Source organism: Heliangelus exortis, chromosome 1 (genome assembly GCF_036169615.1).
Source record: "Heliangelus exortis chromosome 1, bHelExo1.hap1, whole genome shotgun sequence".
Classification (NCBI taxonomy): Eukaryota; Metazoa; Chordata; class Aves; order Apodiformes; family Trochilidae; genus Heliangelus; species Heliangelus exortis.
The window spans coordinates 81757624-81777006 of NC_092422.1; the positions used below are offsets into that span (position 1 = coordinate 81757624).

Consider the following 19383-nt stretch of genomic DNA (forward strand, 5'->3'; position numbering starts at 1 on the left):
CTGTTATGAGTTAAATTGGATTTTCATTATATATGCAGAATACAAACTAGATTAGCTGAAGTTGAATGATAGTGTGTAAAGTCTTAACACCACACAGAGATAAGCAGTTTGATGTACAACTCTTGTATTCCACAATGATTCTGTAAGATGTTTATCTGAACTGTGGCACATGTAGTCATTTTGAAAGTTTCACTTACGGCTTTGAGTTTTAACCTAAAATAAGAGTTCAAGGTGAAGTCTGATGGAAGTAAAAAGCTTCCAGAATGAAAATGAACGAGATACAAACTAAACAGGGCAAGAAAGCAAATATCCCACCTCCTGGCTGCTACCTGAATACACAGAATACACAGTGTTCTGACATCCTTAATCTTTCATCCACTGGAGCTATTTTACTGCTTCTAATCATGAATACAATGCAGTGAAAGAGAAAGGGATTTACATGGATACTGGATAGATAATGTACAGCACTCTGGAAAATAAAATTCTACTTTAGATTCATCTCAGTGAAGGTTATTGTAATATGCAGGCGAATTATGGTATTGATATATGCAGACAAGATGGTTTAAACTTTCCTGAGCATTAATGTTAGGGTGAGACAATGCCGTAACAGTTACATTGTTCAACCAATTAAAACATTAGAATTTTTAATCTCTCTATCAAGAAAGAAATCTAGCCTGTAACATGCATAAACTGAGATATATAAAGGTATGGTGTGTGTTACATCATTACCTTGCCCCAGGCAATTTCAGCATCCAAATTTCTAGGCATCCCCTGCACAGCTGATCTCTTTGTCAACTCCGCATCTGTGGCTGCAAGCCATTCTGTCATAGAATTAATTTCTTTTCGTAGCTTCCGGGACAATTTCAAGCATTTCTCTAACTCTTGCTTTTTTTCTGTCACCTGCAAAAAGAAAACGTGTCTCTTAACTCTTCAGTCAAGGGGTATCAGTGATTTTATTTACCATATTCTATATGCCACTTTTAAAATAAAAGCTTAACTTGCAATTTCACAACCAAGTTGCACTTTCAACATAATTATGGCTTGCCTTGGTTCTCTCAGTATCTGTAATTTTGCTAATAGAATGCAAACAGCTATAAGGAAAACATATGTACAAAACCACATTGAGTTTGAAGTTGCAGTATGCTGCTTCAGGGGGCTTGAAACTAGATGATATTTAAGGTCCCTTCCAGCTGAAAGCATGCTATGATTCTGTGAAACTTTCCCTGTTTTGAAGTCATGCATATTAAATTAATTTGCAACAACTGAATTAACAGGCTTTTCTTGAAATACAAAATAGATGTCAAAGCCCTTCAAAGAGCACATTTTCATATAGGTGGCCATATACTGATATTACATTCTCAAACCTTTTCATTGTACATAGGAGAAAAAAAAAAAGTGTTCAAAAAAACCCCCAAAATCTTCAAACACAGTAGTCACTGAATGATGAAAAATAAAATCAGAAGAAATGTGTTTCATTCGTAAATCCTCTCTGTGGTTTAGTGACATTTATTTTGATCACTGAAGATCAACTTGTAGATCTACATTACATTCTTTGACCCATTCTTTACTAAGCTCTCTTGCTCCCCCACCTCCCTCCAGCTTAGAAAACAAGTTTGTGCTACTTTAGCACGACACACATTGCTTCCAATGTGTCAAACTCAAACCTGCAATAAGAACATATTTATTTTGCTCATAATATTATTTTACTTTTTTTCACAAAGGGGGGAAACCAAAGTGTTCTCAAGCATTGTCTGCATATTTTTTTGGCACTGCATAAAGATTAAGCATCTCTGTCCTAAATGATACAGCAAAAGAAAGTCAAAATGCACATTTTCTAGAGCATTTCTCAAGTGTTTACTATGAGCAGGTTATATTACAGACCTTTTAAAGGAAGAGCAGTTTTTAGACTGTAATTTCAAGCTTCTTTTCCAGTCCTCCATCTTCTATTATAGCCCCCTTTCAAATTCTTCATTAATACCCATATTCTGTTTTTTCACTTACAGTTTTCTTACAGCACCAACCACCATTAACATGTCCCTGATACCTCTCATCCAAATCAAGTCCCAGGCCACATTCCATGGAACTGATTCCAGTCTCTCAGATGGGAGTCCACCACAGACATCTGCAACACCATTCCATTTTCTTGACACTCTATGACCTTTCAGACCATCCACCACGAGCTGCCAGTCTTCTGTCTCCCCTCATTTCTCTCTTTCCCCTCACAGATTTTCAGATATCTTTTTCGTATGCTGAATGTTTGGGCCATAAAGTACTATGGACAATCTCTCTTTTATTTGTTAAGTTTTTTAAAGCATGTTGCATGGTACCCTGAAGGAAGGCTGAATATTTATGTTGTCCTGAGTGTCTTACACTGTATTTTGGTGTGATAACCTCAAGTATTAGGGGAAATACAATCTTCCCTACAAGCCCCTGTGCATGCTCAGGGAAAGGAAATTATTAAAGAAGGCAGAAGAGTACATAAAGAGATTTCAGATAAGAACCTATACCACAATGGCAATAGGCAACTAGTAGCTAGAAAGTACAAATTAATAAATTGTTTGTTCTGAAGTTTAAAAAAGCCCAATCAAGCAAGGTGGGTATTTCAAAGAAATTGCTAATTACCTTGTATGTCAATTAATAATTGAGCAAGATTTTGGCCATTGATTTTTATTTGAGTAATTTCAAATAAAATAAAAAAACAATCCACAGTACTGCCAGGTAAATAAAACTGCTATCAGTATCTACTAAAACCATTTTGGCCTTTGACACTGTTTGACTACAGGGAGTAGCACAATGAACAAAATTATTCCTATCTCCAAGGAGAGTTTGAGGTTTCAAAATGTAACAGGATGTAACAAGGTTAAGTGCATGGCCTGTGCCTGAACCTGTGCATGCACGCCTGAACAAACAGATCAGATTTGCCAAGACAATAAGCAATAAAGTGTCCCTGATTATATATTATGACTCTGTAGAGTCTTAATTCTAACATTTCAGAACATTTCTACTCACAGAATAGGGTTTGTGTGCTTTCTTGTAAATCAAATTTAGCAAATGAGATCTCAGAATTTACACTCAGGCCAAGAGGTTAATTCCTGGGAAGGATGATAAAACTCGGCTTTTTATAGCTCCATTCCCACATGAAGCAAGGAATCCACATGTTTTACACCTCTCCTTCTGATGAGTATTAATACTCATTGTCCATAGCTATTTGCAGGTACTTTGCAGAAATATAATGCAGTCCCCTACCCTAAACATGATTGCCTGTGTAAGTCTAAATGCCTGGTACACTATAAAATGAAGTTACTGATACATGCTCAAACATAGCAAGGATCTTTATGTTGCTATATATGTCTATATATATGTGTCTCTCTTCTGAATATAATATCAATAATAATAAAAAAATTCCATATACATTGCATATACGCAGATATTACTGATTAAACAGTGCCAGTTTGTACTTCAAAAGTAAAGACATATTTCTAAAAAAAAAAACCAAAAATAAAATAGGAAACAGTGCCCTCTAAAGGCTTTCTGTATTATGTAGGGAAATCAAACGTGCTATCACCATAAAATTTCTCAATATTTTAAAGATATTTTAGCTACCTTAAAGAGTTTTCTTGGATGTGAAAACTAAAAGTAAATTGAGAAAAACAACTAAAAAAGGTATTTTACAACCTTTTAGCCCTACAGCCAAAAGTTCTTGTGCAGCAGTGAGATTGTGAGGGAAGACCAGACCTTGTAAGTAATAGCCCTGACTGCACGCAGAGCCCTTAGGAGAGCAGCAAGAATGTTATTCCTGACACTTCCTTGTACAGTTCAGGAATTCTGCTGAATTTCTACAGAGTGATTTGAAACAAGTATTTCTCACCACCTGTCACAACCACTCACAACTGAAAATCTACCTAAGATATATTGCAGTTGTTTGTGTGTCTGCATGTATATGTGCTTATGTCAGAAAGAAAGAATAAGGGCAAGTGAATACATAATTAAGCACAGAATATTAATCATAAATACAACCACTATTCCATGATTTCAAATGACATTTTGCTGTCTTGTAAATTAATCTGAAACCTATATACACTGGAGCCACTACTACAGTTTCAAAATTATTGATTGTGCTTTTAAAGTATATTGGGTGAAATATGAGGGGCAAACTTTGGTGTTCTGAACATACAAAACTCATTCCTAGATCAAAGAGAGGTTTAAAGTCTGATCTTACCCAAGCAATCAGTATTATTCATTATATGTTAAAACTCAAAGGAAGAAATAAAAATAAAAAACCCCACATTTCCCCAAAGGGAAGAATTCCTAGTTTCAGAGTGCCTCAAGTTATAATACCTAAAAATTCACAGAGAAAGTGCAATAGGTACTATACGAAATTATTGAAAATTATGGTAATCTTCCTTTCCATTTGATAGCACAACACATAACACATGTTTAAATGAAACCATTCCACATCAAAGTGTGCTTAAGGACTGGTTCAAATACGAGGGTCTGCCTGAAGCAGTACATATGGAATCAAACAAGCAAGCCTAAACGATGTAGACTTGTCTACAAGATGTGTTTTTCACACAGAGTTCAATCCTGAGTTTTAGGACTTGTTATAGATATTAGCAAGTTTTTTCTTAAAAACACACTTAGACTCAATGCAGCCAATTAGGGCTGATAATGGCTGACTCTTAGTTCCGTATCTTTTGGTTTTTGCAGCCCTCTGTTAAACTGTTAACTACCCTGCTACATATGTAAATGTGAGAAATTACATCTAGGATAGAAAAACTAAACATCACTACAGATTTTTGAGACCCATTAATTTCCAATATGGCTCACTCCAGTTCACTAATGGCTTCCTAATAGCCTATTTTTATCCCTTCATTAGTTAAGAGAGGTTTCCTATAACAATGGCACCTGTCTGCTCTTACTTTAAACATAATGTAAGAATAAATGCTGCAGTCTTTCGTAAAATAATGGGAAAACCCAAGGTATTATCTAATCTCAAATGATAGCTATCGAAATCTTAATGAAGCAGACTTCAGTTTTCTTGACACTTTAAAGATTGATGTCTCTTAAAATCTTTATTTTCTAGCAAGAGAGAGAATTGTTTTCAGGTTCTCAAGTGAGTAGTATCTCTGTCAAAAGTAACATTTCTCAAGTTGTTTTATCATACTGTAGTCAGTGGGGTTTGGTTATCATTTAAACCACATACTGACTCTCAGTGTTAACCTAGGGTCACTTTCCTAATTGATGGTTCTAATAATTTATAATCTAGCAAAAGAAAAAAATTACATTCTGCCCTATTTCACATATTTGAAATATACAAATTTTAAAAATAGACAGACAACTCTAACTCTACCTGTCACTGACAATCTTCATTCAGCCAACTACAGCACCAAATTTACTCTAATGCTAAGGTTTCTAGCTGTTCTATGGACAGTTTTAATGAGGGCAAGAGGAATAAAACAGAACTGAAGGACATTTGTTGACTGAAATATTTGTGTGAAGTCTTAAGGACAATGCCACAACTCCTCTACAGAGATCAAAGGTCCTTCAGGAGAAGACTACACAGATAATGCAGACCCAAAATATTGAGTCTTCAGGGACTGATGCATGATTATCTTTTTCAATTAAAATCCTGTCAGTATTGGTTAGTAGTTTGTCTTACCTTATGCCTCTGTATAAGGTAAGACCTTAGGAAAAACTGAGTAATCAAAATCATTTTGCTGTTGGGAAGTGTATTTAACTGTATATGAACTGATAAAGAAATAGATGATGTATAGATGGAAATTTTACACAAAGAATGACAGTACTCAGGAAATTAATAGGAATCAATTTTACAAGGTTAATTATATATAAACAATGTCACAGACATCATAAGGTAAAAATCTGCTACATTTTGAAAACTGTTTTTTTCTGTAGGTGAGATTATGTTAAAAGAATATTGGGAAAGTATTTAAGTAGTCCTCATAATTTTATAGGCTGACATACACTAAGTGGTCAAAATGAGTATTCTATAGATACCAAATGATTAATTATTATTTTTTAAAGTTGTATTCCAAGACAACACATTAATCAGTAAAGAGTTCAGAGGGTGATAAGTCACTTTTTCACAACTTGAGATATTTGATAGTCCCTAAGAAATGAAAGATGACTAATTATTAAATTCTGTACAAGTGTTAGCTGGTGTATGTAACGTATAACAAAAGGACAGTTACTCTACATACTCACAGCTAAACAACATCCATGTGGCTTCTATACTAAGATACAATGAAAAGGAAAGTCAGGATTGCATGTGACATTTAAATCAGAGAACAGTTATGACAATAACTGAACACGTGTAGTTCAACTCGAGAGCAGAAACAGCAAAGCAGATTGCTGCACAAATGGCTCCTGAGGAACTGTTCAGTGACAAGAATTTTTGATCAGCAGATTTTTGAACAGCCAAATGGCAATGGTATACTTAATGATCTGTATATTCAAGGCAGAAGGAAATTAGGAGGTAGAATTCTCTTCTTTATGAAGCTCCCTAAGTAAAATGTGAAAAATATCAGTCTTTTTCTGACCTGGAGCATTTTGAAACAAAGTAGTTTGAGTCATTAAAAGGAAACAACTGTCCACTCAGATCCCTAAAAAATTTTCACTAGGAGAAAAAAAATTAAAAAACAATAAAGCATAATTTTAAATTGTAATAAAGGAATTTTATGTATTTTTAGGAAGTAATGCTTTCTCAGAGCAATGGAATAGCCATTCTGATGACTACCTTTGCCTCTGTTCTTCTGCCCCTATATTTAGAAAATGGAAGGGCCGGGAAAGGACCGATATAAACCACAGTTTACTTACCATATCAAGGTTATTCTTCAGTTTGCTAGTTAAAAAGAGGGCATACTTATATATTAAAAACCAAGACCTTACCTTTGCACCCAGTTCATTATATTGCAACTTCAAAGCTGTAAGCCTTTCATCCAGTTCTTTTGGGTTCTCAGTCTGCTGTTTTTGAACAATCTGTCTCCCAGTTTTTATCACTGTTTCCACTTCAGACTTCACCTCACTCAAGCTTTTATATAATTTCTAATAAAATAGGAATATGAAAGGGAAATACTACTATTAAAATAATTAAAACAGAGAAGACTGTTGGAGGTATTATAAAGAGTCTTTGCTTTTTTTGTTTGCTGTATAAAAACAGCATCATGCACCATCTGAGCACCTTCCACTTCCATTTGAGCGTGTATTGAAAAAAAAATCTTATGAGAAAAAAAATCATCAGTTTCTAAACCAGAATGCAAATTAACAGATTTAAGACATGTTATCTTTACTGGCTTCAAAGACTTGTCACCAATACCAATGGTAGAAATGTTATAGACAGGAAAGTACATATCATCAGTAACTGTTTTAAGACATGACAAAGGTTGTTTTCAAACTGATTTAGATAAAGCAGTATTTAAAACAACAACAGATGTCTTCTGTCAACCCATACAGCTTGTTGGATGTATTTAAACTGCAAACAGACTAATTTAAAAATGACAGTTTTTCATACTACTGAATCAAGAGAGTGGTAAGAGACAGGATTTCCCCTACATTTATTGATTGTAGAACAGTTTAAAAAGTTAAATAATTAAGAAAACTACATTAAAAAGTAACTTAATGGGGTTAAGCCAAACTATCTTATATAATCTGTTGTATTTTCCTTCATTATTTCAATGAACAAACAAAAAGATGTAAACATCTCCTCATTAAGTGATGGCATGTAAGGAACCTGTAAGGAACCTTCCTCTCCTTGAAAGAAATTTAAAAAAACTAAAAAGGTTCTTATATCTCTCATTGTGCAACTTTGGTCCTAAATCTTTCTCAGAAACCTTTCTGATGTTGTCATTGAAAATAATTTAAATTTGAAAAGCAGAACAGACAGGAAACAAATAGCATATTTAAATACTCACCATGCAATGATCCAACTGTGATTGTACTACTTCCTGCTCAACACTCTTCGTCTCCATCTTGGGGACCTGCAATTTCACTTCATCTAAAATTCTTTTACATTCCTGTAGGCGCTGTTCAAAGTTGGCTGGCTTCTGAAACAAGCGGAACTTCATGGAGACATCCTGCAGCTTTTTCTGAAAAGTAAGCATGGGCAAGTAGAAAATGTGAAATCAAATCAACACTGAGGCCAAGTTTTAGACCTGTTCCAGAACATTTAAGAATCTGTTACCAGTCTGCAGTTTCTTTTTAAGCAAATTCAAAAATACCAGAAACAGAGATTCTTGCTCTTCAGAGGAGGAAAATAAATTCTTGCTTCATCCAGGGCACTGGATGCCAGTGAGCCCATCCACTCAACAGTAGACAGGGAGAGTTTTCATATTTTCCAGTATGTTAAATGTTGTGGAGTGGAAAGGGAAGGGGGGGAGGGGTTTAATAGCTTTTAGTCCCTCAAATAACTAAGATAAAGTGGCTGGGCAGTAAGCAAGTCTAGCACAAAACCTGAGATTTAGACTATAAAATTGGTTTCTACTTCAATTTTAAAAAACATAAGGTAGAGTAAAAAGAAAGTAATTTGATGGCAGAAGAATCTATAACAAGCACAGCTTCTAATGTCACAATTTTCACAATTTGTTATCTTTGTCCAATAATTATATTGCTTGCTCACATAATCCTGACCTCTGAAGGAGGGGAAATAATTAAAAATAAAGCAAAAAAAAGAGCATTTTAATTATCTACTTGAATAAGAACTAATTTCTCTTTAGAAGTACAGAGCAAAGTTCTACTCTAATAAGTTCTTCTACTGTTTTGAAAAAAAGTCACTAAAAATGATTAAGTAATTAAATAGGAACTCAGCATTTGCAAACACACTTGATTTTTTTTTTTTATCTTCAAATCCTGGACATTTTTTTTATCAATACAGTGTTGTCTGTACTAAACAAACTTGGGAAAATATAAAATAAGAAATACTATTAGCCTATACATAGGCATGAGTAAGAATGCTTCCCACATCTATCAGATTTCTGTGAAGGTGGCAGGAATCATGACCAGAGGACAATTCTGAGTAACAGAGAGCTGCATAGATTTCCAGCAGTTCCCTCCAACAATCTTCCCATTGAATACTCTTGGAAAGAGTAAGAAAGGGTGAGAAAGGAAGTCTTTCCTCAGACAAATAAGTGACAAATAATTGAACACCTGTATAAATACAGGAAACAAAAAGTAGAAATAAGGAGTCTGTTTTTTCCCCAGTGTGTTTGCATACACCAAATTCATACTTAATTAGTTTTTCATCTCCTTGTGACATTTGAAGATAAGTCCTGTGGGAAGCTTTCAATACACCATCAGTATCTGTTACAATTTGTGTTCAACAATACGTTAAGAATGATCTAGAAAAGATGAGAGAATAACAGTATTAATGGTAAAGAAAATTAAAGGTAACTGTGAAGAGGCACTGGTAGGTTGCATAGTACTGAGGATCTGCAGGAAAAAAACCTAAGCAAATTACATTTAATTCATCTAAAAATTAATGCTCACTACAAAAGAAACACTAAGTTTGATGTAAAAGTGGGATATAAATTATTTATTAGTGCTCTCATTAAAAATTTAATAGATAACTATACAACTTCTATTAAATACTTATATAAATCTCTGGCAGTTTTAAGAAAATATCAGCTCAATACTTAAAAACAGCCAAACAAGAAAAGTCAGTATTTGGAATAATTAGGAACATAAAGAACAAAAACCAAAATACTTGCCAGAGTATAAAAATAACTTAATAAAACTATATTGTGCTTGAATGATGTGTGCTGTTTTGATCACTCCATCTCAAAAAACATAAATAGAAAATATGTAGAGAAGAATGACAGGACAAGCAAGGCTATCAACCTAAAGGTCTCAGTAGGATTTAACATAATAATCAGTTGAAAAGAGAGAACTGAGGTGGAGTAAAAATAGTGGTATGAAGGAAGCTGACTAGGAAGTGATTGTTACCAGTTTCTTAAAATTTATGGAGGGAGACAGCGAGTTAAACATTTACAGAGGGAAATCAAAACAAACGAAAGGAATGCTACTCCACATGGCATTCACTTAAATTGTGTAACTAGCTGTCAACTGAAGCTGAGGATTCCAGCAATTTTCAAGACTTCCAAAAGCATTTAGACAAGAACTTATAAATACCTCTAAACCAGAATTTGCTCAGCTGCAAAATCACTAGGGAAGTATTACATGATGTTCACCTTATTGTACCTTGTCACGGTCTTCTGGCTACTAGTGAAGATATGGGCTTGGGCTAAATGGATCTTTGGTGAGAATTAACATGAGAATTCTTAAATACTTAAAATATGTAGTCAGCTGAATTGGTGGCAATACTCAAACTTCATGGTCAGTAGGCAAACCTGGCTGGCCTAGATAAAGAGAAGAGCAGCACATGATGGGAAAAGGAAAGCCCACAACTCTGTCAGTATTATTCATTTTTGATTTGAGAAATATGTCTTCTTTAGAAGGAAAGGTTCTGCAGTTATTTGAAAGCACAACTATAGTTTTTAACTGTAGATCATTAAATATTTTTTTTATATAATGCCCTATAAGTAATTAAATATTTTTCAAAAAACTGTCATTCTTTCATATTTTATTACATTAAATAAGTTTAAAGTATCACTCGGAATCAGTAATGTGGTAAATGGAGTAAACCAAGTATCTTTGTACTCTGAAAAGTGTGCAATAAAGAAAAATAATGTAATTTGTCACCTCTATAATTTCTTCCTGCAAAGAATTTAGTACAGAGTTTTCAACAGCAGCCCTTATACAAGATTTCACCTCCATGTAACGATTCTTAGCCTCATAGTACTTATGAGGTCTTAAATTACTATGCCTGAAATGACTTTTAGTTTCCTAATTGTCCTTTCTCCTTAAATTTAAAAATAAGAATTCAACTGTCAGTGTAGAGTAATACAAAAAAACAGGAGGAATTTAGTCAACTAAGAATTGTTTGACAATTTCATTGGAATTATTAATAATTTCTATAATGGTTTACTTTCTGTCTAGACCATGGATCTAATGTTAGAATAAAAATATGTCAAATTAGAACTATTACTTAGGGCTAAAAAAAGAGGAATGTATGAATTATTTATCTGTACATGAGAATGCTATTCAGGAAAAAAGTCGCAAGTGAAGACAGATCTTATCACATGTGATAGACCGTCAAAGGTATTACACAATGAAATAGGATTCAAGAGTTCACTGGCCTAAAAGTATTTGTACCAAGGGCACAACTTTTACCATTTTTGGTACTTGATAATTATGTTACGTAAACTTGTTATTTTTTGGTTCATATTTTATATAACTTAAGCAAAACAGATTCTTAAAATGATTTCATCAATTTGTCAAAAGTCAAACTCATGCATCTTCAAAGATGAATTAAATAAATTTTTAAAAAGTCAGGGCTCCCCTGTGTGCTGTTCAAGTTATAAACATTTAGATACAAAGTTATTAGACTGGTGAAATTCAGGCAACATCACAGCTACCCTGGAGACCATGGGGGAAGGTGAGTTAGAGTGAAGGAAGACAGAAAAGCAAGGGAACATAACTACTCTCAAAAGAACCCAACCTTAGTCCTGTAGGTGAGGGAACATTTTTTTTAAAAAGTCCTCAATTTGTTGATTTCAAATTAATTATTAAATACCCATTAGTGTTATCCATAAAAAAAAATAAAACTAAAGCTAAGATAGATAGAAATATTTGACAAAGAAAAAGATAGCCTTGTTTATGCTACTACCATAAAAAAATCATTTGTCTTTCCTGATAACTTGAAAATTTGTTTTGCTGCCTGGAGAACTTTAGCACTAATGCTAAATGATGAAATAATGTGTTAAGTAGAATTTTAAATTGATGACTGAGCACAGCTCAGGACATATTTCTTTCAAGTGAACTTCTACCAAATATTTCTAAATATTTTAATATACTTAAAATATTTTTAAGTACTTCAAAATGTATACTAAAGAGCCTCACTGTGGTTTTACTTCTTTCAACTGCACACTCAAAACATCCCTTATACTGTGTCCTTACCAGCTGGTTCCATCAGCTCTGCATGCCCTAGACCTTTTGCCAGCTAACCAGAAAGGCTGGAATAGAAAGATGGCAGAAAGAAGAGGTGCATGGTGGATAGTGTATTTTATTCACTCTATTTGCCTGGCTAGAAAGGAGCAGCAAAATCAGAAGACAAACCTTAAGAACATTTCATACTATAATAATAGTATTAAGCTGTTTGTTTGAATGGGTGAAGGAAAGATGGAGGAGAAATAATTTGCATACCTGTGCCACATCAATTTGGGAAAGCACTCTTTTGGCAGCATCTTTACCTCTGTTTCGTTTCTTCATCTCTTCCAAACTAATCTCATGGCTTGTTAGTTCAGATTGTATTTTCTATTGAAAAACAAATACAGTAATCAGCAGGATTTGAGGAAAATATTTTTGTTTTTACTATTATTTAGAACAGTTGATTTTGAAAGATATTAAACAGAAGTTAAATCTAATTTAACCTATCCATCTTTAAAAGTACAAAAGCTATTTGTGCAATTGATGTCACACTTTTGAGAAAAAGAGGATATATACATATAAAGATGTTATAGACAGAATGACATAAAGCTAAGCCTTAACAAGAATAGCATACTTAGTTGTGGACACTACTCCTCACCGCAGTTATATCATCTTAACTTTGGTTCAAACACAGCACAACATTATTTTTAAAAATTATTATAAGCCATCTTTACTTAGAAAACAGTGCTTATCACCATAGAACTGACATTACTCAGGTAGTTTATTGAAAAGGCAAAGTATATTACTTTTCATTTTCCCAGTAACATAACATTGTTCCTTTATTCATTGCATTTCACATAACTCTACATGAAGAACACAAGACAAGTGATTTGTCACATGCAGGTGAGAAGTGAAATAAGTGTATTTCCTGTCCCATATTATAAAAACTGCCATGTAATCACACAAACTAAGATGTAAGAAGTTGAATTTTTCCCTTCCACCAAAAAGTTATTTAATAACAAAGCCACAAATACTGATGTGAAAAATATTCTGTTATATAAAAGTAGTATTTTCAAAACAGCTTAATTTTCTTCTTGATGGTTAACAAATACTTAAAAAAAAAAAGTGAGCACCTGGCAAATTCCTGTAATGATGATTCAGTCTCTATTTTCTAGGTAAATTTAGAGACATGAAAGAGACTTGAGTTGAGATCATGAAATCATGCATAAAAAAAAAAAAAAAAAAAAAAAAAAAAAAAAAAAAAAAAATCCTTCTGGGATATTGTTTTAGGCTTTATCTCATTCAAGCTTTTTTCATCATTAGACCTGGAGAAATATTAACTGATTTATATGTGTAGTTGTTGTTAGATTGTTTTGTCTTGATACAGCATCTTTGTTTGTACTGAAAATGAATCAGTAAATACAAACTGTAGGGTAGCAGGGTCTCTCTAGCATTAAATTCTCAGTGCCACATGGTGGAGTAAGAAACACACAGAATTTAAGTTAAAAAAAATTATCCAAAGGAGTTGAACAGTACATAGTTAACTCCCATTTCCTTCTGTCAACTTTCTGAATAAACTAAGCTCATAATTTCATTTAAAAGACAAGCTAAATATATTTTTTTTTCTTAGATTGAGTTCTAATCAGCTGAAATAAAGATTATTCCTCCTATCAAAGCCCTAAATGGATCTGAATTTTTGCAGCAACCACACAGAACTTCCTAAATCTCAACAGCTTTCTGGTTATAAATCCCCCCAATATGTTCTTTTAGAAACACAACACATATTGCTGAACGGTTTGATAAATCCCTCAGCATGGATTCCTGACCCCTGCCCAGAAACCAGCTTCACTGACTGAAAGATTCCCATTCCAGCTGTGCAGAGGCTATTGTAGGACAGCTTAAAGGAATGAGCTGGTTCTCAGCTCTACAGGAGAGCTGTGCCAGCGGAGGCTCCACAAGAGCTGCAGCCACCCAACACGGGACTGTCCTCCCACCTGCTGCTCCCGCCCTTCACCGCCCCAACGACTCGGGGACTGACAGAAAATCAGCTGCTTATTCCCTTTCCCACTAATGACTTGAAATAACTGCACAACTGAACTACAGAGAACTTCAATATCTGCATTAAATCAGTTCAGTTGTTATTAGTTTTGTATTTCGTTTTGGTTTTGGTTTTTTATTGGTTTTTTGGGGTTGGTTTTTTTTTTTCATTGTTTTTTTTTTCATTAGGTGACACTGGCATCTTGACATAAAAACATGAAAGAGAAAATCTCAGCAGCCTTTATGCTGGTTTTCCCACAGTGGACATAGAACACTCAGGTGAACTTTTCATCAGAGATCAAAATCTCTCGATAAAGATGCAAGTTCTGCAAAAGCACTGAGTTGAAATTTTCCCATGAAAAAGGGCTTATTAGAGGCTGAGTTTTATGCTGATTCTGATGTTGAAGTTCTGAATTACATCCTTCTACACGGTCTGTGATCATTCGCAATATTGTACTTGAGGACACATACAAACCACAAGTGTCCATGGGATATATAAAAAACTATAATTAATTGATACAATATAGGGGTCAAAGCCTGACAAAAAAAAGCCCTGCATTTTCATACCAATTTTTTCGTATGTAGTAGTTACATAATTACATGATAAGTAATTCAACTGATACATATTTAAGAAATGGTATCCTATTTCATTGTAAATTGCTTATAATATTCATATTTCAAGGAAGAAGATAAGTAATTTAAGAGTAAACTGGTAACTGAAACAGGATTCAAAATTGAATAACTCATCTGAATCTGCTTCTATTATTATACTGATTCAAGAAGTAAATAAATTAGAATCAGTTTGAAAATAAGACTGAATGCAAACACAAGAATATTTTCTAAATATAGCACAGTTTTAATTAAATATAATATGCTTTTTTTCATTCATTCATTAATACACACATAAAAATAACTGAATGTACCTACAAATGCACATTAGAAAAGCAACAGAAAGGTATATTTATATACCTTCTAATCCAAAAGATATGGAAACCTTTATTTTGAAAGGAGAAAAAAAGAAATTATTTTGAAAAGGAGATAAACATGATTTTCAGGGCTATTATATATATATATTCAGATCTGAATGCATTTAAGATAATTCAAGCTACTCCATACAAGAAACTAATTTGTTACAGTGATTTAAAACTCTACAGGCATGCCAGAAAAAAACATGACTGAATGCCTTTTCTAAGATCATTATAAAGAGTTGGGTTTATATTTTTCTGTAGCCTTGCTTGTTTTTGTATTCTGACTTCCTAAATCTAGGCGGAAAATACAGAAAAACTGCTGTACATAATACTATAAACTGCTAATAATTTTGTAACAGAGATGTTTTGGTTTACTTAATTTGTATTCTTGCCATTCAAATGCTGTAGTAAAACAGATGCTATAGAACAAAAAACAAAAGACTAAAAATCAGAATTAGATTTAAAATTTTATGTCAAACGCTCAACAAACCATTGCTAAGTAACGGGAAAAGCTGTTTTTGTTAAACATACATAAGCAATAAAAATTGACATGTAAGTACATTTACGTGCACATGGAGAAATAGTTAGCATTGTTGTCTCTATTTTATAATTTAGCAAGAATCCCTTGGCCACATAATTGACTTTTCAGAAGAGTCATCTAAGAGTACTGAAGGTGATGAGTTTCTTCTTTCTAGGATGAGAACTGAATTTTAAAGTCATATCACTGATCTTGTGATTTTAAAGTTAATGTATTATATTCCATGACCATATATAGCTCTTTACATTTTCTGAAGAGGTACAAAGAATAAAACAGAAGGAAAATATGACTTCTCTAAAAAACTATCTTGAACTTCTCAAAGTCATCCTACCTAAAAATTTTCTTGCACTTTCATACTGACAAATTTGCAGAATCTTGTTATAAAGATGAGGCTGAGGGATAACCAACACTTTGGTTGACTGAGAAAAACACAAAGTACATCACTTCAACCTGTATAAAACTTACCTGTGCTTCCTGAGGGACTTGGCCTGCATCAACTCTGTCTGCAATATAGGCTGTTAGCTGTTTGTCAATAACAGCAAGAGACTCTTGGATTAACCGGAGGGTTTTGTCCGTCTCCTGGGCAGACTGAATACTCTGTTCAAGACTCTTCTGTCTTCTCACAGCCTAAAAATAATGACAAGGTTACCAATTATGACAGAAATAAAGCATATAATACATTTTTTATCACAGTTTTTTCCTGAAAAATGCAGCATTAGAATAAAAAATAGTACTCCCGACTTGTGCTCATCCACCTTTTTGTATGACAAGTTGCGCATTTTTTTGCCACCCATTCAGATCTTTTAGTAAGAAGCAAACAAACAAAATCCCAGATAGCATAAACAATTTCTAAAAAATTTAGGACCCCGAAAAAACAATGCATGCATTGAGGATTTCTACACAGAGTGAAAGTTGTCAAATCTGCATAACAAAACCATCTTGACAGTGCAGTCTTTCATTCTGAGGAATAGCAGTCCTCCTGATCTTATTATACAGTTTAAGAGATTTTGTTTCCTGAGAACAGGGTTACTGTCATCACAATCCTATCCGAGACAATCCACTTCAGTAAGTGAGAGGGATAAAGACTCTCTTGAGAAGGAGCTCTCATATGCAGTACAAATAGTTGTCTAGAACAAAAGCAATGCCTACTCTGGAATAAAGAGATGGATCCTTGTCTTGTCTTGGTGGTGGACTCACCCAATCTCGTATCACTCTAACCATATTCTTTTTTAGCCTGCAAAGTTGACTCTCACTTCTACTCCACCACTGTGCCACAGTGGATTACCTACCATCCCTTTAACACAATCCCGTTTTTCAAAAGGATCCTTTCCTTTCACAAGAACTCACTTTACAGTTTACCAAACCAGAAAAAGAAATTCTCCTTTCAATTTCTCCTTAAAACACAAATATATTTAAAAACTTGACATTAACATGTTAGCTTTAACTGTTACTTGTAACAATTTAATATGGTATTTACCAGATAACCTGGTACTTTCTTCCATCTGTCATTGTGTCTACCTGCAAACTCATATTTGACTTTGACAAGAGATTGTGCCTAGCAGAGTTTCTGCTCTATACAAGGCACATACTAATTACCAGCAATCTCAAATGCAATACCATTTTCCTCTGTACAAGCCCAGCCATACTGCTGACCACAGAATAAAGTGACTTTCTCTGACATGAATCAGAGTAGAAGTGAGAAAGCAAGCACTCCTTAAATGACATTGCTATGTGTCCTGTCATTTTTCAAGTCAAATCAAGCCAGCTACAGTTTAATTTGATTTGATACCTATTACAAAATCCTTGCCTTGAGCAGTATCTTTCAGCAATTCAGTGAGAATATTTGATATGTCTGTAACTTCATGGAACTCAGATTCTTGCAGAGTTTCAGATTTAACAAATGAAAAAGATTATTTCTTGTGAGAACTCTTGCTAGCTGTTTGACTTAGAGGATAGGGATCCAGCAGTTACTATATTTGTATTTTTAAGCTGCTTTGCTCTAATTCAAAACAGCTGATCAGATCAGCTTGTATCACTGCCAGTTCCAGGAACCTCCTGTGGAACAGAACAGATTTACATAGTGGACCTACACCACAATGTTAATGAAAGCACCTGAGCCATGAAGCCAATACTATCCTAACAAATGAATAATTAAAACAGTATAACTTCACAGTACAATATAAAGGCTTGTTACTTATGATGACTTCTACCTGCATCTGATTTGAGATTTTATATTACAATTTATATCAAACTGTTCAAAGCAGTGGGGTCAGACTCCACAGCTTCCATTCCCATTGGCACTCCTTAGTTCCAGTTTGTAAGCCTGGCTGACACAGTCATTCTTTACCTTTTAATTTGCAGCACTACGCAGTAGATTGAAAGACACATGAGATTAGAAAAAAAGTAAGTAGGTTTCTACTGCCCACTGGTATAGGCGTCCCACCAGAAGCATAGAAAAAAACCTCTTTGCTGTTATTGATCTTTTTTTCATAACTGGTAAAACTAAAATATGTGCATATCCATTCATATTGAGGGCTGCAGTGTCCTAATGTTCACTAAACTCACCATTTGAAACAGGATCCTGAGAAAGTTACATTAGTCATAAAAATAAGTACTTGAATGTTATGGAGATTTCAATATACTGGACATAAGTTTGTTGCTAAGTTCTAAAAAACTACTTTTATAGCTATGCTTGTTAAATTCTGATCCATGCTGTCATTTCCATCTAGGCACATCTAGGTATAGATAAATTTGCTGCCATCCTCAGGAGCAGCCTGCATGTATGCAATGAAGTAGCTATCATTATATGGAAACTCACAAAAAGTCTTGAAATTGTATGACAGGTGTGGTAATTGAAAAGTTGTCATCTTTGTGCTTATATGAGCAGAAACTATTTATATAAAAATCCTGTTCACAAACACAACTTGAAAATGGAAACGTTTCCAAACTCATTGTTCAAATATAAAAGCCTTTAGAGTTAACAAAGAATTACAACTAATCTTTGCTTGAGTATGACTGAATTTTTATAGATGGGTTTCAAACAAATATGAAGTCAGATAAATATATATGCATGCTTGTGATATATTTAGGTACACACAAAATAAGCATGTCCACATATGAAGACAAAACATTCCACTCTCATTGTCCACAGAGAGTAATTTTATTACAGCCCAAGAATCTGGTGAAGTCAAAATATACCTTTCCTAAAACATGTCAACACCTCGGATGAGTGAGCCATCAGACCAAGTTTGTGAACTATTTTGGCAGTGGAAGCAGAACCACACAGCTGAATGCTGGGAAACGGCATTTTTACAGCTATGATGATTTACTAAATATAAGTGGCTGCTTCCAGAATTTTTTTATCTCTATTTTGTGGTGTGGTAAAAGTAAGATGTAATTAGAAAAAATAAAACTGCATTAAATATGTTGGTCAGCAGCCAGACATAGGGGCCAAAACAGTTAAGGGTCTGCCCTTTGGTCTTATGGGCAAGTAACACAACTATTTAACTGGCTACACCCCTTGACCCAAACAGTGTAAACTCCTGTATTGAATAGACTCTCCCTGAAAGTCAAGCTTCTGCCCTGACCTTGTTTCATTCACAATGCAATGAAAGTGCCTTCACAATCACTTTATAAAAGATCCAATACACTCGTGTAATGCATTTTTCCAGTACATAACTGACTCAAAACCTTATTCCTGTTAACTAGGAATGTCCCTGGCACTACCATTGGCATTGCAGAGTGCTTATCAATTCATTCAAAGGGAATGCCACAATATGGAAGATGCTTCTTCCTCTCTTAGAGTAGAAATGAGGGGCTCCAATGGAGGTATGCACTAGAGAC

The 19383-nt window shown here is 34.1% G+C and overlaps 1 protein-coding gene across 14 annotated transcripts in view; it reads right to left on the minus strand.

The window, feature by feature from the left end:
* DMD (dystrophin) overlaps positions 1-19383 on the minus strand; it is a 1120784-nt gene that overhangs the window by 603647 nt on the left and 497754 nt on the right. For 12 of the 14 annotated variants that reach the window (XM_071750505.1, XM_071750583.1, XM_071750574.1 and 9 more), the window contains 5 exons: positions 16006-16167; positions 12274-12384; positions 7929-8102; positions 6907-7062; positions 730-900 (listed from right to left, as the gene is read on the minus strand). In XM_071750505.1, coding sequence (XP_071606606.1) covers positions 730-900; positions 6907-7062; positions 7929-8102; positions 12274-12384; positions 16006-16167 — 774 coding nt within the window. Of the gene's footprint in view, positions 1-729; positions 901-6906; positions 7063-7928; positions 8103-12273; positions 12385-16005; positions 16168-16295; positions 16384-19383 lie in introns of those variants that run through there. The other 2 variants (XM_071750608.1, XM_071750716.1) reach the window with 1 other exon arrangement.